Source organism: Orbicella faveolata, unplaced genomic scaffold (genome assembly GCF_042242905.1).
Source record: "Orbicella faveolata isolate gen_17 unplaced genomic scaffold, um_ofav_v1 contig_14, whole genome shotgun sequence".
NCBI lineage: Eukaryota > Metazoa > Cnidaria > Anthozoa > Scleractinia > Merulinidae > Orbicella > Orbicella faveolata.
Genome location: NW_028301541.1, coordinates 15,625,001 through 15,652,801, shown reverse-complemented (window position 1 = coordinate 15,652,801; position 27,801 = coordinate 15,625,001). Strand labels below are relative to the sequence as shown.

Below are 27,801 nucleotides of genomic sequence, written 5' to 3'. Positions count from 1 at the left end.
CTCAAACCAGGTCTGCGGCGCGTACTACCGTAGTCCGTAGTGACCGTATCTTAAAGTGCATAATAAAGTACTGAACAACCACTACGTTCGTTGCAATATAATTCTGCTTTCAATTTCTATATCAGAACCTGACGGTGCTCCACAAAATGTGAAAGGACAGAACACAAGCTCAACCAGCATCTTAGTCACGTGGGATGAAGTTCCAGCTGATCAACAGAATGGTATCATCACGGGTTACGCCATTACTTACAAGTCACAAACAGAGAATGACGATGGAAATGTTCAAGTAAATGGCTCTGTTCGTCAGACGGAATTGACAAGTCTAAAGGAGTGCGTCAACTACAATATCACAGTGTTTGCATCTACTGTGAAAGGAGATGGACCAGCAAGTGATCTAATTGTTGTTAGAACAGACCAAGATAGTAAGTATACTTTTGTATCAAGCTTTCTGTTTGGGTGTTATGGTAGTTTGTTACAGATGTATTCCATTTGATTAAAATACAGATCAGGAGAGTAAGTAATTGTTATTTGCAGCCTTTTCTTGTGGTGTTTTGGTAGTTTTTTACTTTTTGATTCTTCTTGATAAAACACTCGTTAGCTCTCATGTGTGGAAACTTTCTAAAACACTTGTGAAATCTCAAGGCCGTTAGGGAAGTCTGGTACTAAAATTTCACAAAATGTTTACAGTATAAAAGATCATTGACAAGTGATTTCCTTTTCTCTTGTTTGTATTTGCAAACCAAATTATCACGATGAATAGGATGAGAATGATCGTTTACGCAGGCAGTATTGCAATAGTCCCGGGAATATTTCAGTGTCATACTACAGACGAGACTTGCATTAAATCGACACCTCTGTGTAACAGCATGCATGCTTCAAATGTTTTACACCCGAAAAGCGGAAAGGTTAACATGAAGGTCCTGTTTTGGTATCAATTTATAGTGATGCAATGAAGCTATAAAGAGGCGTTACAATTAGGTACCCATGCATATGGTTGTGATATGAAATACCTTTTTAAATTCTGTCTTCGTGTCTTTCAAAACTCGTTAAAAAGTAGTTACAAACTTTCTTCCTTTTTGCAAAATTTGCTAAACTGAAAAATATTTCAACAAAAGTGGAACAACTATGAACTGGCTACCGGATACTAGTAAGGATGATCAGGTTGACTGTGATTGGAGATGAAGCTTTCGATGTTTACAACGCCTTCTCGTGGCAAAGTGACGAGGAGAAAGTCAAAATTGACAAAGTTCCGGGGTATTTGGAGAAACTTTGTGAGCCCCGAAAGAATACAATCTATGAAAGGTACGTATTCTTTTTTTCAAGCCAGGAGAAGGGCTTGTCGATCGACGAATAAGTTACTTTTCTAGGAAAAATGGGCTAAAAAATGTGAATTTAGAGATTAGCGAGATTCGTTGATCTGTAATCGCATTGTGTTCGTAGTTCCTGATAATCGACATTTGAGAGAACATAAGAAATTGCTGGAGCCGCTGAAGCAAATGCGAAATCTTCAGGAAGTCAAGCGTTCAGAAACAGGGACGAAGGACTCTGAAGGCGAAACCTGAAGGAAGGAAACCGGCGAGTAGAGGTGACCAAACTGATTACAAGTTCTGTGGTCGGAGATATATAAGAGATGGTATGAAAAGCTTTGCCTATGGCCAGCAGGGTAATACATGCAGATGTGGAGAGAACGATCATTTTACCGTGAACTGTCCAGCAGGCAATTCAAGTGTGGATCGGAAGTTGCACTATGATGATTTAGACGAATGTTCGTTTAAAGAGTACACTATTGTTGTCATTAGATACAATATCAGTGCTGTTGAAGATACGAAGTTCTGTCCTTTACAACTGTTTACAAATATGTGGGTAAACAACTCTTGAGATGTGACAGTTCAGCTTGATTGTAGAGCAAACTGTAAATTATTCTCCTGAAATAGTAGTAATGGTGACTCATGTGAGCCGTAACCAATCAGGAGCCGAGAAAGACAATATACTATTGTTTGGAGAAAGATGGATGCTATTGCCATGCCATGCCCTGTAGTAATAATGAATCGTAGGGGGAGGGTTTACAAACAATTCCTCCAAGTAATCCAAACAATTCCTCCAAGTAACGATTTGGTAAAACAAGTCTTGCCACAACCAGAAGGGCCCACGACCAAAATACTAGAGGGTGTCTTGAACCGAAACGCTTCTCCCATTTCTATTCCACTAGGGATCCCATGGTGCTTTTCGGTAGGGTATGGGATCTTTGGCATAAAGAGTCTCTGGCAATAACGGCACGATAAGGACATTTTTTGCTTAGAGACTCCTTACTTCAAATGAATTAAAGCAATTGAAGCATTATTTTTATTCTTGGCAAATAATTATTGATGATTTAGTTGATCGTTACGATCATGGAAGAAAGGGAAAACAAAGGACTTCAGGAGGAGGAGGTGGAAGAGGTGGAGGAGGAGGAGGAGGAGAAAGAAGAAGAAGAGGAGGTGGTGGAGGAGGAGGAAGAAGAGGAAGAGGTGGAAGAGGAGGTCGAGGAGAAGGAGGAGGAGGGGGCGGAGGAAAAGAAGAGGAGGAGGTGGAGGAGGTGGAAGAGGAGGAGGATGAAAAGGTGGGAGAGGAGGAGGAGGGGTAGGTGAGGGGGTGAGGGAGGAGCAGGAGGAAGAGGAGGAGGAGGAGGTGGTGCAGGAGGAGAAGGAGGAGGAAGAAGAGGAAGAGGTGGAAGAGGAGGTGGAAGACGAGGAGGACGAGGAGGAAGAGGAGGAGGAGGAGGTGGTGGAGGAGGTGGTGGTGGAGGAGGAGGAGGAGGAAGAAGAGGAAGAGGTGGAAGAGGAGGTGGAGGAGAAGGAGGACGAGGAGGAAGAGGAGGAGGAGATGGTGGTGGAAAAGGAGGAGGAGAAAGAAGAGGAGGAGGTGGAGGAGGTGAAGGAGGAGGAGGATGAAAAGGTGGGAGAGGAGGGGGAGGGGTAGGTGAGGGGGTGGAGGAGGAGGAAGAGGAGGAGGAGAAGGTGGTGGAGGAGGAGGAGGAGGAGGAAGCAGAGGAAGAGGTGGAAGAGGACGTGGAGGAGGAGGAGGAAGAAGAGGAAGAGGTGGAAGAGGAGGTGGAGGAGAAGGAGGAGGAGGAAGAGGAGGAGGAGGAGGTGGTGGAGGAAAAGGACGAGGAGGAGAAAAAAGAGGAGGAGGTCGAAGAGGAGGAGGAGGAGGTGAAGGAGGAGGATGAAAAGGTGGGAGAGGAGGAGGAGGGTGAGGGGGAGGTGAGGGGGTGGAGGAGGAGTTGGTAGAGGAGGAGGAGGAGGAGGAGGAGGTGGGAGAGGAGGAGAATATTCTTTTCTGACATCAATGTGACTGCCAATAGCCAGGAATTTTAAAGAGTCGGAAGAGAAACCACCGACCACACACCAGATTTGTTACGGTCTTAGAATATGAGATTGTCATCATTGATCATTGCTTTTAGGACATGTGGTGGCTCCTAAAGGAGCCGTTTTTGTTTCATGGCCTTGTTTACACATCAAGTAAAGACAGATCAAAATCAGCTACTAAATCATGCTCCAGTTCTGATCCAATTACTGCATACAAGTCTTCTAAATCCTGCTGTTGCTGCTCTGAGGCTATTGCCTCATCGCAGTCAAAGTTTATAATTGGTAATAGCTCAGTTTCGTCTGAACATTCCAACTCTTCTTTCGATTTCGTCCTTCTCACACTTTTCTCACGTTCCTTCTGGACCTTGCGAACGTCAGAATGTTCTTCTCGCCACTTCTTTAGTTTTTCATGTCTGACTTTTGCATGTTTTGTTCTGTATCGTTTCCTCTATTCTTTGTACTTTTCTGGATTTTCTTTCCTCCATTTCTTCACTCTTTCTCTAGATTTCTCAGCACTGCTAGGCATGACTAAGCTTGTCAATACACGAGTTGAATGTCTTTTGTTCAGCAAGGATTTTTATACCATTTGATGACAATACGGTTCAAAAGACTGCTTAATAAGTCTTAATATGCTTTAGTAAGCACCCTACCGACCTGGGATGGTAGGTACACTTATTCATTGACGCTTTTAAGGCGCGGGGCATTTTGAATAGCCCTAGGGACAACAAAGCGCACGGCAATTTGATTATGCGCTACGCGCTGAAGGGTATAAATACTTCAGCATTTTTTATTTTTGAGTATAACAACTCATGTTGATGATGGAGTGTGACAAAGAGCTCGACGCTTTCATTTCACAAGTGCTTTTGGAAGTGGAGAGAGATCCCTTTCTTATCAATAACTCTTTGGTTGCTGGTATGCCGTCACCGAAGATTAGTGAGGGAGTGAGATTAAAGGAGATGAAGATTTGTTGAAATCAAAACTTCATGGCAAGAGTGCCGGAGAAACATATCGGGCACTCTAAAGAGATGGTTCTTCAGAAGAGAGTTGCGAACAGGAAGAGACTATGTCTGCGTTCAATTATTGAGCAGTAAGTAAAACATCAAAACAAAAACGGCTCTTTTAGGAGCCACCACATGTCCTAAGAGCCATGATCAATGGTAACATTATTTTATTCTGAGAAAATAACATTCATCTAACAAGACACACTCTCTCCCCCTTCGTCAGCACGCACATACCTTGTTTGTAAACAGTGTATGGAGGTTGGTCACTCAGAACACGACCTAGTTTGTAACATCAAGACTTTTGGAGAATATAATCTTTGTTTTTAAAATGAATTTTGCGTGATGCGTGACACCCTTGCCAGATGAAGACGAATTTTCATGAGTCACAGTTGGATGCATCTCATTAAAATCCGAACATGAAAGCGAAATAAATGGGTCTATACTGATGTAGGCTGATTTCATCTATTCTCTGATTGGTTCCTGATGAGGTCATCATCCCACCATGCTTTGCACCACCCTATCTAACCTGCAGTGGAACCCAAGTCTCTCAGTCTTCATCATGGCCGCTTGCCGGACGGATGTCTGTCGTTTAGGACCACAGGACACTGTAAGTATCGAGTTTGAAGCTGCATGACATTTTTGCGTGACCCTGGTGTGATTTTTGTTGCCATGGAAATCCGTGAGACCAATCCCAGGTCCTCCGTCGAGGCTGGTGGGCCGTTTTCCAACATGGCCGACTTTCGTGGGCGCCACCATCTTGAATTTTTAATTCGGCTCCGGATTGCCTGAAAATAAAATAGCGCCATCTTGGATTCGGAGAACAATAGCATCCATTATTCCCCAAACAATAGCCTATTGTCTTTCTCGGCTCCTGATTGGTTACGGCCCACATGAGCCACCATTACTACTCGAAATAATTTTCACTCATCTAGAATAATTCCAAAGATTTGTTTTCGAAGAAAACATCTGCAACGTTCAAGATGCATACTGGATCTATAATGGATCTTCTTGGAAAATTCTCTCTCAGATATACCAGGGGTGAGATAAGAAAACACGTTAATTTCTTTGTTATTGATGAGGATGTCAGGCCACTCTAAGCTGCTTAAACATGTCACAACTGAACTTTATCAAGGTAAGGGTGTCTGACATTGCTGAATCTGAAACTGTTAGCTTTATGAATGACAAGTTGCAAACCACACCTAGTGTTCTAGGCTAAGATTGGATTTGAAAAACTATAGTGTTGTCTTGGAAAAGGTAGGTGGGTGAATTTTTTTTTTTTATCAAGGAGTCACCATATCTGACAACCTTCATTCAACACACCCTTTGGTTCCTTTCGCTGGCTCCGCCAACCATGTGGCGTTAAGAGAGCATGTGATCGACGAAGACGGCGATGACGACGGCGACGACGACGCGGTGTTAGCTGGCCTACAGTTTGGCGACACGGTGTGTATGAGGCCGTCATCAACCGACAAGGAGAAATTGTGAAGCTACAGTAATCAGAAGAAACATAAGTCACCTGGTGAAGACTTACGAGTCATCACTACTAAGTATTAATCAGACATATGTTAACCTGCCGAAGAGATATAGTGAACAACCTCAGAGGAAGATCGATTACCCTATTAATTCCCAACCTGTTGAAGAAGCTGAACCCTCTCTGACCATGCCCTTTAATAGTAGTGATGGGCACTAAGTATGTAGAAATGTTTGCCTGAAGAAATGGTTCCAGGACTACGTTTAAAGGGCATGTAAAGATTTTAACCATGTGAAAGGTGAATTGATCAACATGACAGGAGTGTGAGACAAAGAAAAAATCTGAGTCCCCGACAGGAATCGAACCCATGATCTCCCGAACACCAGGCAGGCGCTCCATCCACTGAGCTACGAGAACTCATGGAGAGCAAGGCCATTTAACTGAGTTTATATGTGACATGCGTCCTGCATACTGCTAGGATCAGCACTGTTGAAGTCATCGTAAGTAGTGATAAGTAAAGTGAATAAAGACGGTGAATTTTAAGCTCAGTAATGAAACGTGAGAGGTGAATCGATCAACATGACACGAGCGTTGGACAACGAAAAAATCTGAGTCCCAGTTAGGAATCAAACCCATGACCTCCCTCCTGTTATTGATGAGGGGCTCCGCTTTTGTGTGTGTACCGTGCACATGGTCTTAATTAAAAAGACTTCTATTAAGTTATGTATGTGCTTTGTCTGTGTTCTCTTGAAGCCTTAAATCAACAAAGAAGGTAACACGGCTAATTTACTAGTCTCTCTTCTTTACAAGCATTTTGAATCCTTTTACCGCTATTTCGATATTTTTCTCGGTTTTACCAATGGGTAATCTTGAATTTAAAACTTGGAGTCTAGAGGAGTTCTTAACTTTTAGTCTGCATTGATGGAAGTTGCTTCAGGGCCATTTTGTGATTTTCGAAATGTAATTTAAGTCAGTAATATTCTATCTCTAGCAGTCGAAATAGATTTTTTACCGCCTCTTTATTTTCTTGGTTTCTCAATTTTCACAGCAGCCTTGGTAGAGTTCCTTGTCCTTGGCACAGTAGCTTTGAACTTTCGACCAAATAAAATAAATATGGTCTATACTTTTCTGTCACTAATGGTCATAATACATCTTTTACTGCCTTGTCCATATTTTTTGCCACTTTTTCAACTACTGTAGATTTGGTAAAACTCCTTTTTTTGTACAGTAGTTATGGCCGTTTCGCCGGGACAAAAAAAGTGGCCGTAACAGCGAGGTGACTGTATCAACGGGTTGACCGTAAGGCGGGGTTCCACTGTATGAGCAAAAGTTTTTTAAAATGTTCAAGTCAGGATCACGAGATAAAATCTAAAATGATTCCTTGTTAACAAAAAAAAAAAAAAAAAAAAAAAAAAAAAAAACGATAATCATATAAGTAACAATAAGTACAAAGTTTGGTTAAAAGGCCCACAAGATCATTTTTTTATTCTGTTTTAGAAGGCCTTAAAGTTTCTAATGGCTCTGTGTGAACATAGTAGCAGGTTCCATGGCTTTGGCGCTGGTTAGCGCCACGTTTTTAGTCCGTAGGTTGTGGTATTGACCTAAAATCTAATAACTTTTTTATGCTTTTAGGAGCGTGATCGTAATTAATAGCTTTAAAAACCGTACAAAGTATTTTCTGAAGACATACATTGCATTATTCCCGTTGCTTTTCTGTGTACTTTGACACACCATTAATATAAGGATATGAAATTCAGAATTGATGCTGAAGTAAAGGTGTCTTAATTTATTAAACAAAAAGTATTGGGTTAACTATAAGGAGGCCTTTGGGAACGTCAATATATTTCCGATAACTAGGTGATTTAAAATGCTAAGCATGGTCCAGAAAAAAAACTGTATCCAGACAACTTAGGAAGGCTCTTTAAACACGTTTTCTTCAAGATTGCTTTTTATTTACGTCAAAGCAGTTGACGCAAAAATGTTATGATACAAAAAAAAGGAAATATATAGCTTAGACAAAACATAAAATTTATTCTTGTTAGCTTGCATTATTGGCTTACAAAAATCTTGTTTTGGACTTGTCTATCAGAACCTGATGGTACTCCACAAAATGTGAAAGGACAGAACATTAGCTCAACCAGCATCTTAGTCACGTGGGATGCAGTTCCAGCTGATCAACAGAATGGTATCATCACGGGTTACAACATTACTTTCAAGTCACAAACAGAGAATGACGATGGAAATGTTCAAGTAAATGGCTCTGTTCGTCAGACGGAATTGACAAATCTAAAGGAGTACGTCAACTACAATATCACAGTGTTTGCATCTACTGTGAAAGGAGATGGACCAGCCAGTGACCCAATTGTTGTTAGAACAGACCAGGATAGTAAGTAGAATACTAACCAAGCGTCCCTAATGGGTCTTAATATTATTTTTCACGGCATCACTTGTTTTATGGTGCGTTTGATTGACCTTAATCCGGAATAGAAATAATTGACTCGGAATGTATTACAATTTTCACCGGTCGCCAGAACTTATGGAGAACCCCTCAGAAAGTATTGTTAAATGTGACCGAAATCGGTTGTAACCATTGATTTCCATACATCAATCGATGAAACCGATAACGGATATCGACGAACGGTTTTCCAACAGCGAATTTTATCGACTGCCCTCCCCGGGTGGAAACTGCTTTTCTCTGCACGCTTTACCTTTTTTACCACCAGCATCTGCCATTTCTATTTCTTGTCTTGCGAAAGGTCAAGACGCGAAGAGGGAATGACGTCATTATTTCGCTTCATTCCAAGGTTTATTCGTTTGTTTTTTGTCTAAATCATTTTTCACTCATGCGTCGTGTTATTATTCCAAGTATTGCGCTACCTTGGGAAGAACGCTTGGAATACATTTCACTTGACAGTTTCACCATTAAGCGTTATTTTGGAACCAACAATTTTTATAGCGACTGTAATTAAAAAATTCTCTTGCGAAACAAAGCTTAATTTTTCTTTACGTAACACTGAACTATAGGTGTACTTACTACACAAAGTCGAATTGTCAACTGCTATAATTCTCGCTTACACAACCAGATAAATTCACTGAAATCGAATCTTGCATCCTGCTCGCAAATCAAAAGAAAAGAAGAATGCAACAACTAAAACATTACAAGGGCTTAGAAGAACTCTGTGAAAACACAGACGTTTTTTTTTTTTTATCAAGTTCATTGGATGGAAAATTTCTCCCAATTTTCGGGTTAACCCGTATGAATTTTAAGCCAATCACAGTTTAGCTTAAGTAGCCCCAGAACTACTGCACGAGGTATTAGCTGAGAGGAGCACTCGAGTTTCATTCTATCATGGAATCTGATTGGCCAAGGAGAAACAAAAGTCATACGTCACAAAAATCGTTTCCTGGCTCGGGTTCGCAGACGTTATTTTTTGGCGGAGACAAGCGACAGCCAGAAATACGCCTGCGTTCGCAGGCTATTGCCTAGGCTTTACTCTTTACGTCACCTAATTGAATTGACCATGAAAGTCTAGGAGTAAGCCGTACAAGAACTATGCAAGGAGTTATTCCAAAAATTCAATATAGTTTGAAATGTTTCAATTAATTCGAAATCAAGCATACAGAATTTTTTGAATTTAAGATACTGGTATTAGCTCTTTTAAAGCAAGCCTGGATCTTTCTTGCGCAAAATTCAAGCGTTACTGATTTTGAATATTGTTTTGTCTATAATTTCCACGGAAGTATTGAATATCATAAACAACTTATTTTATAGTATTAAGCTTCAATATGTTTCCGATAACTAGTGTAATTTTGAGATTAATCCGATCAAAGTAAGAGAAAAAAAGCTGGTTGAAAATGCTTAGTATGGAGAAAAAACTGTGTCCAGACACCTTAAGAAGTCTTTCAGTTAAACACGTTCTTTTCAAGATTGTGTTTTATTTACGTCAAAGCAATTGTCTCAAAAATGTTATGACATATGATAGAAAAAAGGAAATATATAACTAAAACAAAACATAATTCTTGTTAGCTTGCATTATTGGCTCACAAAAATCTTGTCTCGGACTTGTCTATCAGAACCTGCTGGTGCTCCACGAAATGTACAAGGATGGAACAGCAGCTCAAACAGCATCTTAGTCACGTGGGGTGACGTTCCAGCTGAACAACAGAATGGTATCATCACGGGTTACAACATTACTTACCAGTCACAAACAGAGAATGACAATAACAGTGTTTCAGCTGGTCGTGAAGATCGTCAAAAGGAATTGACCGGTCTAAAGGAGTATGTCAACTACAATATCACAGTGTTTGCATTTACTGTGAAAGGAGATGGACCAGCCAGTGATCCTGTTATTGTTGTTAGAACAGACCAAGATAGTAAGTAATTTATTTTTATCAGGTTTTTTTGGGGATGTTTTGGTAACTTGGTAGTGAGTAAGTAATTTTGTCTGTGGGTGTTATGACTGATTCTCTCACTGTAGTGAAACACTCAAGAATACAGTGAATTTATTGTAAAATGTACAGCGATAATATATATAAGTATGTTTTCATGAAAAGTGAGCTGTTCTTTCTGTGACTGTCTGTGTGGCGTCAAATTTTTGAAGGAATACTTGTTGCTTTATGTTAGTTGTTCTTAAATCGAATTATAGATCATCATGCGAATTAGTTGGAAGTTTTTTTTAGCGTTCCCGTACGAAGCCCAGTTTGCACGGGGCCAGAATGTGGAAAAAGCTCTTCGTACGGTAACGCTTGGTACGCAGGCTAGAGGTGTTTCGAGTTTGGGTGAGGTTTTGGTTCAGAGTTTTGAGTATTTTGTAAAGTGTCGACTTAATAAACAGAAGTTACAAAACAGACAGTTACAAGAAAAAAAAAAAACTGATAGGATTTTCCGTCTTAAATAAACAAAGCAAAAAAGAGCTGAACCGGTTGGAGAATGTTCCGTGAAACAGAAGGAAAGTTATAAACCCCCTCACTAACCACCGACACCGACTGTTTTTGTGTATACCAAGCTGGTAGGATCAAATACCCGCAATCCATTTTGCTACACACTAACCCGAGGTTTGGGTAGTAGCCGATCAAACTGCGTGGAAAACGCTATTTATTGTTTTCAGTTGGTACATAGTTATTGGTTTTATTTCAATTTTAATATTGTGGTAGTATTTGCTGTAGGTTTTCCTTCACCCTCCTATCTTTCTCAGGTTTGTTCGATTTAAGAGGTAACGGATTTGCTAGCTCAGGGTTCTCAGAACGCTGAGCAATGTTTATTAAATTTTTAAGTACAAGTGAGAGAAAGCGAGAGAGAGAAATATTGCCACAATACCCAAGCGTATACTGATATCGTGCAAGTTTGGAACTCTTCGGTTACTAACCAGGTCAGTGGATAAAGCTTGAAGATGTTCCTTAAAAAACTGATCCTTCTTACCCATGCAATTTGGTGTTAACGCGTCAACATGACTTCCCTGGAGTCAAAATGTACTAGGCGTTTGGGGATATCGTTGTGGTTTTGTTCCCGTAAGCCTGACTGAATATGGTTTGGAAAATGAACTGTTGAAGGTCAAAATTCCTATCACGTAATCTTCTTTATTTTCCTATGGCCCGCGGTTTAAATGTGGCGAAAAGTTTTTAAAATCTGGTAGGTTTTCAATTGTCAGGATGAGATCCTTTGAGACAATCGCGACGGCTACAATTTCTTATTTGGCGTTAAAATAAGCTACTTCTTCGTGCTACTTGTAAATAGGAAAAAAAATTCTCTTCCGCTTCGTCAACATGTTTCGTAACTTTGGAAAATTTTGTTTCGGATAATCAAGTCATGAACGCGCAGTGTTTTTCCTTTTTTTCTCAAACATTCCATAATAAGGTAGGATTTGATTTTGTAGGATTGCTGACAACTGTATCTTGTTAGATCATTACGAATTTTGATAGAGCAATGGTTTCAAAATCACTACTGGCGTATCGTTTCTGAAGCATGTACTAGAGTAACACGTATATGATAGAGAGGAGGCAATTGTTAACAAACATAATTCACGGTCTCATCATTAACGGATTCAAGCCGTGGACGGTGACACGGTACTAAAGGTTAATTACGTTCGTATAGTGTGATCGTCCGGGTGAGGGTAGTTCTGAAAAGAACTGTTGTTGGTGACTGGCGTTTCTACAACCTGAGCGAAAGTCATCTTCAGAGTCAAGTGAATAGTGTTTGTCAGTCGATGATGTTATAAGTCTAGTCCGTTGAACGTGATTGGTCAGTCTAGCCATGATGGTATTGGCTAAAAAACTCGAGTAAAGTTTGTCATCAGTCGTTGGTCGGTTTCGATCCGTCTATCGTTTGTTAAATTAATCGGATTTTGGTCCGTCTATTGTTAAATTAAGTCGGTCTGCTAGAAGTTCGTTTGTCGGTTTCGTTTCCGTCGAGGAAAAGTCGTTTGTAAGGCGCCGGTAGTTGCTGACATCTGTTAAGAGGCGTTTGTTAGAGATACATGTAATGCGATTTCATTTTCTAGTGGTGTCCCTCTTACGTGTACAAACCCCTGGTCTAACACTGCAAATATCATCTATTAATTAGTTAATTAGTCTGTTATTTTTCTTAAGTGATAAATTAGTCAGTTATTTTAGTTAGTTAGAAGGTTGGTTAGTTAGGTATTTTGTTCTATTTCATTTAGTTAGTTATTTGCTGTTAGGCGCAATTTGATCGAGTTGGGAAATGCGCCCTAGAAAAATGTAGCTATAATAAGTATTATTAGTGTTTGTTATTATTATTATTATTATTATTATTATTATTATTAATTTCGTAAAGTAATAATTTCGTAGTGTGACATGTTACCTTGTACCTTGTTGGTATACAGATTAAGTAATTAAAATAGACAGGAACATACAAAATGATTATGATAACCACTAAAGAAGAAGACTGTTAATAACTGCCCTCACAACATTTACACATATATGTACGAAAGCTCAACCAACCAATCATGCTAAGCGGCTAGCTTGTTTTGAACTTTTACATCAGAACCTGATGGTGCTCCACAAAATGTGAAAGGACAGGTTCGCAGCTCAACCAGCATCTTAGTCATGTGGGATGAAGTTCCAGCTGATCAACAGAATGGTATCATCACGGGTTACACCATTACTTACCACTCACAAACACAGAATGACAATAACATTGTTCCAGCTGGTGCTGAAGAAAGTGAAAAGGAATTGACCGGTCTAAAGGAGTTCGTCAACTACAATATTACAGTTTTTGCATCTACTGTGAAAGGAGATGGACCATCTAGTGATCCTAATATTGTTGTGAGAACAGACCAGGATAGTAAGTAACTACTTTTTTCTTTTCAATTAACATTCGTTCCATGCAATCAATATACTCTGTCAGGAACTCCTTAAATAAACTATGACTGTCATACTAGCTATGAAACTACAACGACAACGGTAACCGGGCCTGCGTTGGCCCAGCATGCAATGGGCCTAAGCCCAGTCCTAAAATACAATACTACAACTCCCATCTGTGAAAAAAAGCTTTTCGTGCTCACATGAGAGCTAAATAGCTTGTCATCTCAAAGTTACTAGTTAAGAGACTAGAGTGCACGTTCAGTGCTGCTGAGAGACGTGATGGCATAATGGTCAGCAGAGTGACAGCTCGGATCGATCAGTATTGTTTTGAGCACTGGCCAAGCCATTGTGTTGTGTTTCTAGAGACGGCGCTCTTCTCCTATGATGCTTGTCTACACCCCTGAATTCTTGACAATTGATGAACTGTGAGAACAGTCTAAAAAATGCAGGGGGATTACCTACAATAGACTACCTTCCCACTCAGGGCGAGTATTTGTGATTCTTGTAGTTGCTTCATGCTGTAAAAACTCTTATTAAGGACGGTGCCTACTTTTGTTAGTGCGCACACGTTCTACACATCATGCAAGGCGTGGTTTAAGCGCCATGCGCGCACTTGAGTTGACAATGACACAATCAACTACGCTACCGTGTAAGTACACGACTAAAATGAAAGCAAAATTTTCCTGCTGTGACCAAATCAAGTTTATTGACCCTCTACTTAAACCAGGAACACCAGAATAGCAGCATATCGATAACCACTAACTGTTAACGGCTTCCAGCTGAAAAACTATCTGTTATCTGTCGAAAATTAAACTGAAATCCAAATGTAAACATGTACCTGCGGATGACGTAGTACGCGAGCGAAGCAAGTGATATTTAATTGAATAACATTTAGCTTCTTCTTTTCATTGAACAGCTCTAACTTAATTTTTCATGTCCGTATATTTTTTTCGCTCATCTTTGCTTTCGTTAGATGTTAGAATAGTGTATTAGTAACAGTAGTAGTATTGTATCTGTTAGTTATATTATTTGCAAATAACACTCATGTGCGCTTCGAATTCGTCTTTAATTCCAACGATTCACTTAAAACCAAAATAACAAATACATAAATTAATAAATACGAACTTAAACTTAAATAAACTGAAAATACAACAATACGAAAAACAGCAAAAAATAGAAAGGAAAAACGAGATTACTTACAAGATCTGTACGGCACTCCGGATTTGACAACGACTGAATACAAATAAAAAAACTATAACGCTTTTAAACGGAATTTTGAACTAAAAGAATAAACTTAACGAGGTTACGTGATAAACAATAGACGATTACATAACACAACGTGAAAAAACTAATTTGCATTTAAAACTGCACAAAAAAGGTACGCAAAAAGTTAACCTTTAACGACAAAGACAAAACAAAAAAGAAAAGGCGACCAAAAACGGAAAAATTTAACTCTCGTGGCTACATTATTATTATTATTATTATTATTATTATTATTATTATTTTTGTCCCTATTAGTAATATCATTTTTATTTTGGATGAACTCCTGTTAAAAAGGTTGTTATATTGTTAGTATAGGTAATCATACGGTTTCGAGTTCAATTTGGAATTGATATGCACGAGTGAGTTTTTCAAAAAGCTGAAATTGCACAAGCCGCTTCGGCGTGTGTAATTTCAGCTTTTTGAAAAACTCACAAGTGCAAATTAACTCAAAACTGAACGAGAAAAACCGTATGATTACTTAATAATATAAACATGAAAAAATTCGCGCGGAGGAGGTGCCGGAAGATCTTTCTTGAAGCCATTTTTTCTCCTTCGAGAAAACTTTTTTCAAAGTTTCAACACAAAATTTTCGTCATCATTTTACGTGATATCATTTTCTTAGAAAAGTTCCTATTGTCTTTCAGTCAATCATAATCCAGAATTTCGATGTGTAATTGGCACTGGTGTTACACTTTTTGCACTGATGTTACACTTTTTGCACTAGTGTTACACTTGAACTGCACTGCTCTTAGCCAATCAGAATCAAGTAATTTTTTCATGTGTATTATTAGTGTTGTACCCAATGTTGACTGGTACTGTAATTTGTAATTTGTAAGTAGTGATAATGGTGATGTAAGTAAATTAAGTTTTTGTAATAAGTAATAGAGTGTAGTATTAAACAAGTGCGAGATACGCAAATGTTTTGCTTACTGGGGAGGTGACAGGATAAAATATAACGGGCACCGTAAAAGTTTCCATAAAAGATCAATAACTTAAAAAAAACACATGGTTACCCCTACATTTTATGTTATGAAATGGAAGTTATTAGTTTCTGGATGTGGGCAAAAGGTATTTAAACTATATTTTAGCTGAACCAGAGGAAGGCTGTCAGAGGGACTAAAAGCGCTTTAGCAACAATTTTGTTATTAAAAACATACCAAAAATGGTTTTTATGTCACCATTTACCATGTGAATGTGTTCGCTTTTCTGTATGTGAAGGTGAATTCTAAGGAAATCTGTGAAGAAATATCCTTTCCTTCTTTTTTCAGAAAAATGCTGATGTCAGCATTTTTGTTGAGATCCAAGGCTAATTATCGCGAAAAAATGCCCGCCTACCCTAATATTTCTTTGTGGATTCCAATAGCCCTTGTAAAGATCTACTTTTTCTGCGTGGTCCAAATCTGACGCAAAAACCTTTGTATTTAGTAGGCACCGTCCTTAAGCTCTAGCAATGTTAGTCATTTTGGCCGGAGTGCGCACCTTCCCCTTTTAAGCCTGTAAGAGATGCTTGGTGTAAATTTCAGAAATGGTCACTTACATGTAACAAGAAAATGACACAAGGCGGCTGCTTTCTCAAGCTTAAAGCATTTTAAATGTCAATCTATTCGCAAAAGGAAATTTCAGTAGTGCTAGTCTCTTTTACATGCACCTTACCCACCATTGATGTTACCTTTACCTCTCAGTTTTCTTACTGATAGCCTTGATTCATGTACTTTTCTCAAGTAAGTGACGTCGAAAAGGCTTACTGACCCTTCATAACCATCGTTATTTACTTTACAGAGATACTTCAGCCTACTCACTTTCTTTGCAAATTAACTTAATTTGCAGAGAAAGTGAATAGGCTGAAGTATCTTCGTAAAGTAAATAACGACAGTTATCAAGGGTCATTAAGCCTTTAGTAAACTTGGTTTTACATTTTTTTACGTCAGAACCTGATGGTGCTCCACAAAATGTGAGAGGACAGAACAGCAGCTCAACAAGCATCTTAGTCATGTGGGATGAAGTTCCGGCTGAACAACAGAATGGTATCATCACGGGTTACGCCATTACTTATCACTCACAAACAGAGAATGACAATGGAAATGTTCAAGTAAATGGCTCTGTTCGTCAGACAGAACTGACAAATCTAAACGAATATGTCAACTACAATATCACAGTGCTTGCATCTACTGAGAAAGGAGATGGACCAGCCAGTGATCCAATTGTTGTTAGAACAGACCAGGATAGTAAGTAATATTTCTTATCGCGAATTTTTGGTGTATGTTTTGGTAATTCCGTAGTTAATAGAGTTTCCTATCAAGCTCTCCTTTTGGTCGTTATGGTAATTTTTGACTCATGCCATTTCACTAAGAGACTTCGGGACTCTGGTAAAACGAAGTGACATGTTAAAGTTTTTTATAGGTTTAAGTAACTGACCACATTGTAGAACGCTAGAGATGTTTGTTATTCAGTTTTAATGAAAATTTGCGCACGTCTTGAGAACACAGCTCGGTAGTTGTTGTTTGTACTTCATTTGTTTTGAGATTTAATGAGCATCCCAAAGGAATTCTGTCATATTGAGACAGTATGACATAGAATGTCAAAAAATGCGCCACACTTGGAAAATTGCGCCCAACTATGTCATATTGAGACAATATGACATTGAATGTCAAAAAAAATGGATATGTCAATATGACATAGTTTGTATTAATCTGGAAAAACACAGATTCTATCTGATGTTGTAAGTAATAACCTTCAGGTTGTCGTTCTGGTACAGTACGTTTTCTCTTTTTATTTTTTTCCTCCAGCTTCTCAGCGGTCCGGAATCCTAAATCCTTGAATCCGATTGACCTATCGTGTGCGCTCTAGTGGTGCACATTTTCCTATCCGGACCCGAGTATGCATCACTCCTAAATAGCCAACTTTGGCAACTTTTGAAGCTTTTTGTTACACTGCAGAGCAACGTAAAGTGGAAGCATTCAACACTTTGGCAACTTTTCAAGCTTTTTTATCGCTTTTTGTGCCCGGAATGTCTAACACGCGCGTACGCCAGATTTTACCTGAACTGCTTTAATTAAAACTCAACACGAATGTTTCTTTCAAAGCAATATCGTGGATAAGAAATAACCACGAAGACGTTATTTGTCGGCCTTGCTCATTCCCTATTGGGAAACACTGAGTAAGGCGCGACGCCGCATACTCAAGACCTCGCGCACAGTTTTTTCCAATACGGACCTCCCGGCCGGCAAATAGCAGTTATATACACAATGCATTATTTGTTAGTCATGGTATATGTTCACGATACACAACGAAACTAAGGTTGAAAAGATATACATGTATGACAAATGTAAAATAAACAAACAGGTAGTCAGCATTGTGTAACTAGGCACTAAGGCCCAGCCACATTCGTTACAATATAACTAAACTTTTAACTTCTATATCAGAACCTTTTGGTCCTCCACAAAATGCACAAGGACAGAACAGCAGCTCAACCAGCATCTTAGTCATATGGGATGAAGTTCCAGCTGATCAACAGAATGGTATCATTACGGGTTACACCATTACTTACAAGTCACAAACAGAGAATGACAATGGAAATGTTCAAATAAATGGCTCTGTTCGTCAGACGGAATTGACAAATATAAAGGAGTACGTCAACTACAATATCACAGTGTTTGCATCTACTGTGAAAGGAGATGGACCAGCCAGTGATCCAATTGTTGTTAGAACAGACCAAGATAGTAAGTAATTTGTATTGTAGTATACGTTTCTTCTGGTTGGTATAGCGGTTTCTTCTTGCAGGTTCATGCAGTCATTATAACACTTGATAACTCTTCAGTGGAGAACGTGTGAATTTTTTTTTTGTTGTTATCCTAGTAAAATCATTCATAATATGAATGTAATTATCTTAAGAGAAATTCCCCACCAAGGAATGCACATTTCAGTGAGGCCAAACTCAAATTTTCCAAATGCCTCTTTTATTTTCACTTGTTTCCGATAAAAATAAGTTACTTGAGATTTTAAACAGCTGTGATTAGGTATGCCTTTAGTGTTTATATGTTTGTTCATATAACTAATCAAAATGAAGCATTTTGACAGATGGAACTCATGGTACTTCCTTGTAAACATAACTTCGGGTTATTTTATTTGTAGTTATGCATTATTTACTCATAGACAGTTTCCCATTATGGTGCCCGCAGTTTCATGTTTCGGATTAGACATCATCCATCGTCAGTTGTACAGTGACAAATAAAATGAAAATATGCAATAAATAGTATAACAAAGTGAGATATTAGCAAGAATAATTAATTGTAAAGTATAAGTAATGTTTATGCAAGTGAAACTCAAATTAAATTTCTATATCAGAGCCTAGTGCTGCACCACAAATGTGTGAAGAGAGTGGAAATCTTTTCGTAGGAATCATATATGAAAGCGTATTGACAATTATTGTAAAGTTAACTTGTTTTCAACTTTGCTATCAGAACCTGATGGTGCTCCACAAAATATAATAGGCCAGAACAGCAGCTCAAGAAGCATCTTAGTCATGTGGGATGAAGTTCCAGCTGATCAACAGAATGGTATCATCACGGGTTACACCATTACTTACCACTCACAAACACAGAATGACAATAACATTGTTCCAGCTGGTGCTGAAGAAAGTGAAAAGGAATTGACCGGTCTAAAGGAGTTCGTCAACTACAATATTACAGTTTTTGCATCTACTGTGAAAGGAGATGGACCATCTAGTGATCCTAATATTGCTGTGAGAACAGACCAGGATAGTAAGTAACTACTTTTTTCTTTTCAATTAACATTCGTTCCATTCAATCAATATACTCTGTCAGGAACTCCTTTAATAAACTATGACTGTCATACTAGCTATGAAACTACAACGACAACGGTAACCGGGCCTGCGTTGGCCCAGCATGCAATGGGCCTAAGCCCAGTCCTAAAATACAATACTACAACTCCCATCTGTGAAAAAAAGCTTTTCGTGCTCACATGCTCTGTTTTTTTTTTTTTTATTATTTTTTTTTTTAATTTTTTTTTTTTATCAGAACCTGATGGTGCTCCACAAAATGTAACAGGCTGGAATAGCAGTTCAACAAGCATGACCTTTCCTGTGTAGAATTAACTTCTTTCACCAGTTTGAGGCAAAAAAAGTAATAATATCAATGAAAGGAACTTTTTCAAAGAAAATAACCCGTGCACTTTGAAGGACGGCAGAAATTTAAGGTGTTAGAATTTCATAAACTGTTTACATAGTAAGAGATCATATCAGTATAGATGTTTTCTTTTGAAATCAAATCATCACGGGAACACTGGTCAAGGATCGTTTTTTAAACATGAGCTATTGATATTACCCACTATTGGGAGTACAGTCAAGTCGTTGCCGTCTCTTCAGCGACCGGTTGTTAGTCCTAGAAACATGTATTAATATAGTCAGTGTAATACCGCAAACCAGATTTCGGTCAAGTGACCACCTCTGTTAAGCGGCTGGGGTCACCGTTTTGTCGTCCCAACCAGATATTTTTTCGTATAGTTTTCATATTCTGTTAAACGGTCAACGAAAATATGTGTCTGGTGTTCCCAATTAGTGCCTTTTCGCTAGAACGACCAGACACTTTAATAAAGGATATGTATGTAATTATGTATGTGTATGGCTTGGCATTTCTTTATCCTGGTCAGCTGTAGCTGATGAAAGGAAAGAGTGAGAAACTTCAACTAAATAAAGAGTGTACATAAGCACATCAGCATTATCGGTGCCTTTTTTGAAAGAACAATAAGGGGATTGTATCCTGTACTCCAGGGTATCAGTGAACAACCACTTGCTAGGCCATTTGCTTTCGTTCAGGCCTTTTTGTAGTTCTTCCTAGCCGCGCCGCTTTTTTTTTTTTTTTTTTTTTTTTTTTGTTTCTTCTGGTTGTACGTGAAGAAAATTTTCTTAACGGCTTGGTAATAGACACTTGACCCCAACAAGCTTTATGTTTTCTGTATGTGCATATCACGCATGTACAGTATTCGCGCTACATCAGGCAACTAACGTTAGGCATGCCCTTGACAATTTTAAGAAACAGTTATTTTGGAAGTCTTTGCAGGAATCATATATAAAAGCCTAGTGAAAATCATTGCAAAGTTAACTTGTTTTCAACTTTTCTATCAGAACCTGATGGTGCTCCACAAAATATAACAGGCAACAACAGCAGCTCAACCAGCATCTTAGTCATGTGGGATGAAGTTCCAGCTGAAAAACGGAATGGTATCATCACGGGTTACACGATTACTTACCACTCACAAACAGAGAATGACAACGGGAATGTTCAAGTAAATGGCTCTGTTCATCAAACCGAATTGACAAATCTAAAGGAGTACGTCAACTACGATATCACTGTGTTTGCATCTACTGTAAAAGGAAGTGGACCAGCCAGTGATCCTGTTATTGTTGTTAGAACAGACCAGGATAGTAAGCATTTTTTTGCTGACTGAGTGCATATAAGTACGGTTTAAATAACCAGGAACGGATCAGGTTTTACGAAATAAGTAAATAAGTATCTTTTTACTGAGGAAAGAACATAACAGCAGTACCATCTGGAAACCTGTGGCTTTTGGATTCCTTATCGAAAACGACTTGAGAAATGTTGGTTTTTACGACGGGAGAGAACCCGGAGAGGAAACTTTGAGCCAAAGCTAAAACCAACAACAAACTCAACCCTTATCTGTCGTCCAGTCTGGGATTTAAACTTGGGCCCCATTGTTGGGAAGCGAGTGCTTTGACCACCACTCTATCCCTGGTTGCCATTTTTAAATTTTTAAATTCTAACATTGCTAAGCATTCCATGTTATAACATGGAAATTGTGTACTTTAAAAACTCAACAAGATTTCCGTAAAATGGTCATTTTCAGGCTTCAACTAAAGGATTCAGGTAAAGCTTGTCACCAACCTCCCCTTTACCCTCCGATGAAATGTTCTTTTGGATACGCCCTGTCTGCAAATTAATACAAGTACTGCACTGAGCTTCAAAATTAAATTGACACCTAAAGGCTAAATAAAACCGGTCGTAGCAAATGTTAGTCCAAAGACATGTTTGATTGATGTACATGGGGAAGTGGCTCCTGGCAGAAACAGTATAACTTCTTGTTCGCTAATGAAAAAGTATTCTTTCTAATTACCTTTTCAGGACCCAGCGCTCCTCCCCAGGATTTACAGTTAAAAGACACAACTTCCTCTTCACTTTTAGTCAGGTGGAATGAAGTTCCAGCTGCAGACAAGAATGGTATCATTATTAGCTGTACGGTGAGCTATCAGGCGATCAGTTCTTTACTGGTTGAAAACTTAACAGTCTACTTTCCGACACGTGAGGTGAATCTAACTGGGCTGATAAGGGATATGAACTACAGTGTCAGGGTTTTGGCGTCTACCTGCAAGGGCGATGGAAACTACAGCGATCCTGATTTTTTTGTTACAAACCAAGATGGTAAGTTAGTATTCAGATTTCCATCAAATTACCCGCCCAACATGAACCCTACGATGGCAAAAAGAGGCCACAACTTGAATGTCTTGAGGAAAGCAGAGATAATTTACGTCTTCAACACGGTGAGCAAGCACCATTTTTTCACTCCACGAAGAGCAAGCAGTGCGATCTGCGAGCTCTCTAAAGATCGCTTTATGCTCGTGTTTACTCTAAACGAATTTTAGAGAGCATCAATCGACTGCGTATAGTTGGCACGTGTTCATTTTGAAAATTTGCCAGTTTCAAGACACTCGTGGAAGGTAGTGTGATTATCCGAAACTTTGCAAGAAACTCCATTTTTTTCCTATGTCGTTCAGAATAAGGCTTCAGTTCTTCTTGGACGTTATCTATAACTCTTACATTGTGTTTATTGAAGTTGCGATTTCATCATTGTTACTCTCTTATTATCGATTCTTCTATGTTCAGTGCCCAGTGCTGCTCCTCAAAATGTGAGAGGACAGAACACGAGCTCGACCAGTATTTTAGTCGCATGGGATGAGGTACCAGTCAATGAACAGCGCGGTAATATCCGCTATTATACAGTAATTTATATGGAGACACAGGGAGGTGCAGAGATGTCGAAACGGGTTGATTCATCCACACTTAGTGTTGAGTTAACAGGTCTTAAAAGGTACGCGAAATACAGCATCCAGGTGTCAGCTGCAACTGTGAAAGGCGATGGTCCAGCCAGTGTTCCTGTCACTGTCAGCACGAAGCAAGGCAGTGAGTAGACCAAGTACACGAAAGCATATTACATTTGTGAGGTAGTTAGAATAAATCACCTAGTAAAGAAAGCCTGTGTTTATCACAGACGCAGAGTTGGGATGATTGGTTGGTTTTAATTAATTCCTCAGTTTAAGGTGTCACTGATGTAGAAACACTTGGTTGTGTAATCATCCATATCCGTCCTGCAAGTAAATGAAGATGGCAAGATAGTAAAAGAATAACATTTGCAATAAGTAATAAGTGAGGGTAGAGGTCTGGGTCTGCGAAGTCCAATTAGGTGAAGCATTCTTTTGACAGAAATGAGGCCACAATAGACAATACAAAGTGTATCAACCGGCAGTTGCTCTCGATTGTTCTCGATAATGTGCTTATTTTTCAGTTAACAAAAATGGACCCCATAATTGTTTACAACTAAAGCAATTTGGAGATAATAATCACATTATTTCGACGTCATGAGGTTATCAATGACTCACATGTGCATACGACGATTCTGCATGTACATACCAACCACGTCGTGCCATTTTTAACGAGTATCATAAAAGGAGAGCGTTTCTACCTTAGCACCTATACTCGTTAAGATGCATACAGGAAAAGCCCCCGTCTCTTATATTACGACTAGAATTCAAACCAAGGAGGGGCACATGAAGCAAGTATCTGAAGAACGTACTGTAATAATCTTTAAGTCGACATTGGTCGGCCAAATGAACTTAAACCTACTTGTACTTTATTAACAAACGCTTACTGAAATTTTTGCATATTGCAGTACCTTCTAAGGCTCCTGTATTAACGATTGTTACGGTACTGAACAGTACTAGTGTCGAGGTGGAATGGCAGCCGGTACCTGAGGAGTTTAGGCATGGTATCATTACAAAGTACGTCATATTTTACACGGTTGAGAAAGAGACGGGCGAAAAGGAAGTAGCTGCATCCCTTCTGAAAGCAGTTGTAAATGGGCTCAGGCAGTCTAGAACATATTCATTTCGAGTTCAGGCTGCAACGGTGAAGGGTGCAGGTCCTGCAAGCAGTCCTAAAAATGCAACAACTGAAGGTGAGGATATAGCTCCTTTTCACAAACACAGCAAATAGCAATTTTAACAAAAATTCAGATGCACATAATGATGTACATGTACAATATTGTTTTGAAATTTAGCGAAACATCTAAATAACAGTTAGCAGGAGGTGAACTGTTCAAAAGAAGTGATGCAAGCAACACCCGTGGTAACATTATCCGGGATCCGGGGAAGAACTGGTCACCATACTTGTCTAAAAATAATTTTAGAAGGATTACTTCGTGAATATGGCCCATGTAGGGGATTAACTCTTCCACCCTTCATCTTCTCTTGTGTATGTTGAATATGGGCTCGGAAAAAAACGATAAACTTCCAAGCGTCAGTTCCTCTCGAAATTTCACCTTGCCAGATAGTATTTCAACGCTGTAGTCAGAGAACGCTTATATATTTTCCATCAAACTAATATACCTACCTTCGGTTTTTGTTTTTGTTTTTTTTGTTTTTTTTTCTTTTTTTGTTTTGTTTTTTTTTTTTTTTGCTGTTGTTGTTGTTTTTGTTTTGTTTTGTTTTGTTTTTTGTTTTCTTTTCTTTTTTTCTATATTGTTTTTTCAGACCCACCGACCGCTCCGACGCCTCCTGATGGCAACATTGGAACAACAGAAGTATCCGTTCCCTTTAAAACTAAGAAAGAGTTAAGTAATGGCAAACCAGTCAGGTAAGTGTTTTAAAATTTCGTCTTCAGTTGCCCTGTAACGCAGGCTGTGCTAAGCTTCATTGGTTATATACTTCAGCAAAGCCGGGCTTTGCGTTACGATTTTCTATTTTGAAGAATAAAGGACATAAAGTTACTAACCTTGGCAAAGACTACTAGCTGGTTAATATTTTATTTCAAAGTTTAAAACAAACTTTCTGGAAGCAGTTGGGAACCAACTTTAGTTTTCAATAACTCAAGGTAACTTTGAATTCCCTTTTAAAAGTTTGAAAAATATTTCATTTTAACATGTGATCATTGCTTCAAAATAAAAAATGGTGGCGGTCACAGAGCTCGTTTTTGAGTTTCTAGCACCTAAATCTAAAATGAAAGGTGTGGCAGGTTGTACTGTAGCTATAGTAACCTGCTAGGTCAAGAAAATGACCAAATGGTGTTCAGCATCGATTGAGCATTCGTTTTATAGCAATTTTGTAGGAAACTGATAACAGTGTAGTAATAATCCATCAGAGTATGACTGCTACAAAATGCGGGATACTATTGCCAGCCATCTTATGTGAAAATACCTTATTACACTCTTTTACAGCTTTTATCAGATGATCGTCACACCCTTAACTGACGGGCAAAACCCAGGAAAATCATCGGACACGCAATACATTAAAGTCATGCGAAATTACGATAACCAAGTGAACGGAGAATCTTATATTACGGCTGAGTTCGCCAACGATCAGTTAAGGACATCATTTCCTGTTGGTGACGGGAAGTATTATTCTAGAGATGGTGTTACTGAAGCTAAGAGAAAGCGCAGAGAAACATCATGTGAGTCAGTTCACATCTGATGGCGTTCAATTTACTATTCATAAGAACGTATATATTGACTTGAGATTAGGCTGGCTAACATTTGAGATTTTCACCCCCAACCTGTAAGTCAAAAAGCAAAAACACTAAAAATTGAAAGAAGAGTTTATTGGGAAAAAAATGAAATGAAAGCCTGGAACAACAGGTTTTCATAAATGATCTGCTTTGAGATTAAAATTGATCAGAGTTATCAGAGATCGTAATTGGCAAATATACCTTTATTGCAAAGTAGCAAAGTACCACCCCCTTATCAAAATAGTCTTTCACACGAGCAACGAGCACGTGTCCCCTTAAAGAACATAAACAGAGATTTATTAACAGACTCCACTGTATCCTAAGATGGTGTCAAAATTCGGACAATCCCCGCTTAAAATATAAAATAATAATATAAAATAATTCATAATGTTGAAGTTTAATAAGCTGGACTTAAACAGTAAATAGTGAACCGTTTGTTTGTTGGCTTGCTTGTTTGTTGTTGGTGGTGGTGGTGGTGGTGTTTGTTTTGCGTTATTGCGACTTCAGTGCCATCATTTCAGTTTCTTCCACCAGCACCAGGAGGGTCCCTTTAATATATAAAAGTCAAGATACATTTTTCTAGACTTGGGAGGGCTTCATTTTGTCAGTTATTATAGGAACACCCACAGAATTGATTTAATCCCGGGGTGCCTCTCCGTCTTTTCTTTCAGCTTTCTTCAGGTATAAAAACGGAAAGCTTGAAGAAGGCACAAGATACGCTGTCTTTCAACGATCTTTTGACGAAGATGGTGATTATGAAAATGAGGGATTTATTACGTTTACCACCAAAGATGATGGGATCCCGACAACAACTTTGATATTATCAATAGTGATTGGGTTACTTGTTCTTGTGATCGTGGCCGGTGGGATTGTGACGTGGCGACGGTTACATCCTAGTGGTGAGTTTTAACTTTTATATCTGTATACAGTTCAACCCCTATTACACAGCCACTCTCGGGAAAATGGCCGGGAAAATGGATAATGGTTGCTTGAAGGGGGCTGGTCACTTAATAGAGGTAAAAATAGAAAAGCTCTCATCCGGACTTTGATTACTGGCCGCGTAATATATAGGGGTTAACTTTAATGGGTGGCCGCTTATTAGAGGTTCGACTGTAGATATTTTTAATATTGCATTTGATGATTCAGCTGTCTTGTTTCACCTAACAGTATCGTAACTAAGAAGCCAGGTGAGAGTAATAATAAAAATCATTACCTAGCTTGGAGCTAAAAAACCAAATACAAACAGAACAGCCTTTAAGTTACGAGCTTTCACCCTGAGCATGACGCTTTGTCATGCTTGCGGGACTCAATGACCCCAAGAGCTATGCCGCCTAGAACCTCCTCTGGCCCTGGCAGATTGGCCATGTTGGACTGGTGAAAGGAGAGAAACTTGACAAGTAACATCCTCTCGTCCTCCTGGTTGAGGAATGGACCTAGCATAATGCATCCTTCCCTTAGCAGGAAGCAAGGAAGCAACTAGCGAAGAAAGGCAGGCAGACAGGCAGAGAAGGAAGGAGGGAAGGCAGGTAGGCATGCAGGAAGAGAGGGAAGGAGGGATGGATGGCAGTAGAGTAGGAGTGCCAGAGAGAAGGAAGGAAAGAGGGAAGACAGGCAGGCAGGAGCGAAAGCAGCCAGGCAGGAAGGAAGGAAGGAAGGACGTATGAATAAAACAATTGCTATGCATGATGATTCAAAACGGTGAAATAGAATGCGGCATAGAAAAACACACTCCTCTTTTCTTTCTTTGGTTCTTTCATATTCTAGCAGAGACAAAGTCAGTTTCAAGGAATCCTCAACGAGGTTGGACACAAGAAATCTTTGAGTTGTCTCCTTATAGTAAACCATCCACAGAACCAAGTTACTACAGCACTACTCTTAACGAACTAGAAACTGAAGGGCAGTCCACTTATGAAGCCGTTAATGACGTACGTTCTGGCCAGGTCACTCATTATGATAACGTTGGTCCACAACAGGAGGACACTTACCAGGAGATCGATCATGGAGTCCATTACCAGCAATTAAATGTAAATCATCAGGCTACTTACGAAGGGTATGTGAAGCCAACCTCGGGCCGAGTTTCATCGTCAAACTCGTGACAGTTATTACGATGAGCACGAAGATATGTCAATTGCCTCCTGCTTCGTGTGCTGAGTACAAACTACGTAAAAAAGAAAGGAAAAAAGGGAGCCACATGCACCAGAACTCGGCCGCTCAGAAATAATGTTAAAAGTAGAAGTGAGGGCACTGTCGAAAAACGTTAGGAAAACGTACGTTCGGTGTGTTATTTGGCCTCTTTAAATCCTTGAATATAGACATCTATACACCATATAGAATATTGATAAAGGATTTGCGATGGTACATTTAATTGATAGTCGGTTCCAGATATATTGAGAGCCTAAAGCCTGGTACACACTTGTGAGATAAGCATAACACTAGCGAAATAAGATCAAGCATAAGCGCAAGTCAAAGAAGCATGTTCCATTTTCTCGTGCTGGCGCTTCTACTTATTCACTGCTTATCTCACAATTGTGAACCAGGCTTTAGCCACTGAAATTAAAGATGGTTTTCCTCTCCTCGGTCATAAGGACAGG

At 39.2% G+C, this 27,801-nt stretch overlaps 1 protein-coding gene across 1 annotated transcript in view; it reads left to right on the top strand.

Moving 5' to 3' along the window:
* The window catches only part of LOC110046797 (uncharacterized), a 233,244-nt gene that overhangs the window by 127,858 nt on the left and 77,585 nt on the right, over positions 1-27,801 (top strand). Inside the window, exons 25-32 of the mRNA XM_089287542.1 lie at positions 126-422; positions 7,909-8,205; positions 9,894-10,193; positions 12,820-13,119; positions 16,331-16,627; positions 17,825-18,121; positions 18,863-19,162; positions 20,545-20,844. Coding sequence (XP_089143668.1) covers positions 126-422; positions 7,909-8,205; positions 9,894-10,193; positions 12,820-13,119; positions 16,331-16,627; positions 17,825-18,121; positions 18,863-19,162; positions 20,545-20,844 — 2,388 coding nt within the window. The remainder of the gene's footprint in view (positions 1-125; positions 423-7,908; positions 8,206-9,893; positions 10,194-12,819; positions 13,120-16,330; positions 16,628-17,824; positions 18,122-18,862; positions 19,163-20,544; positions 20,845-27,801) is intronic.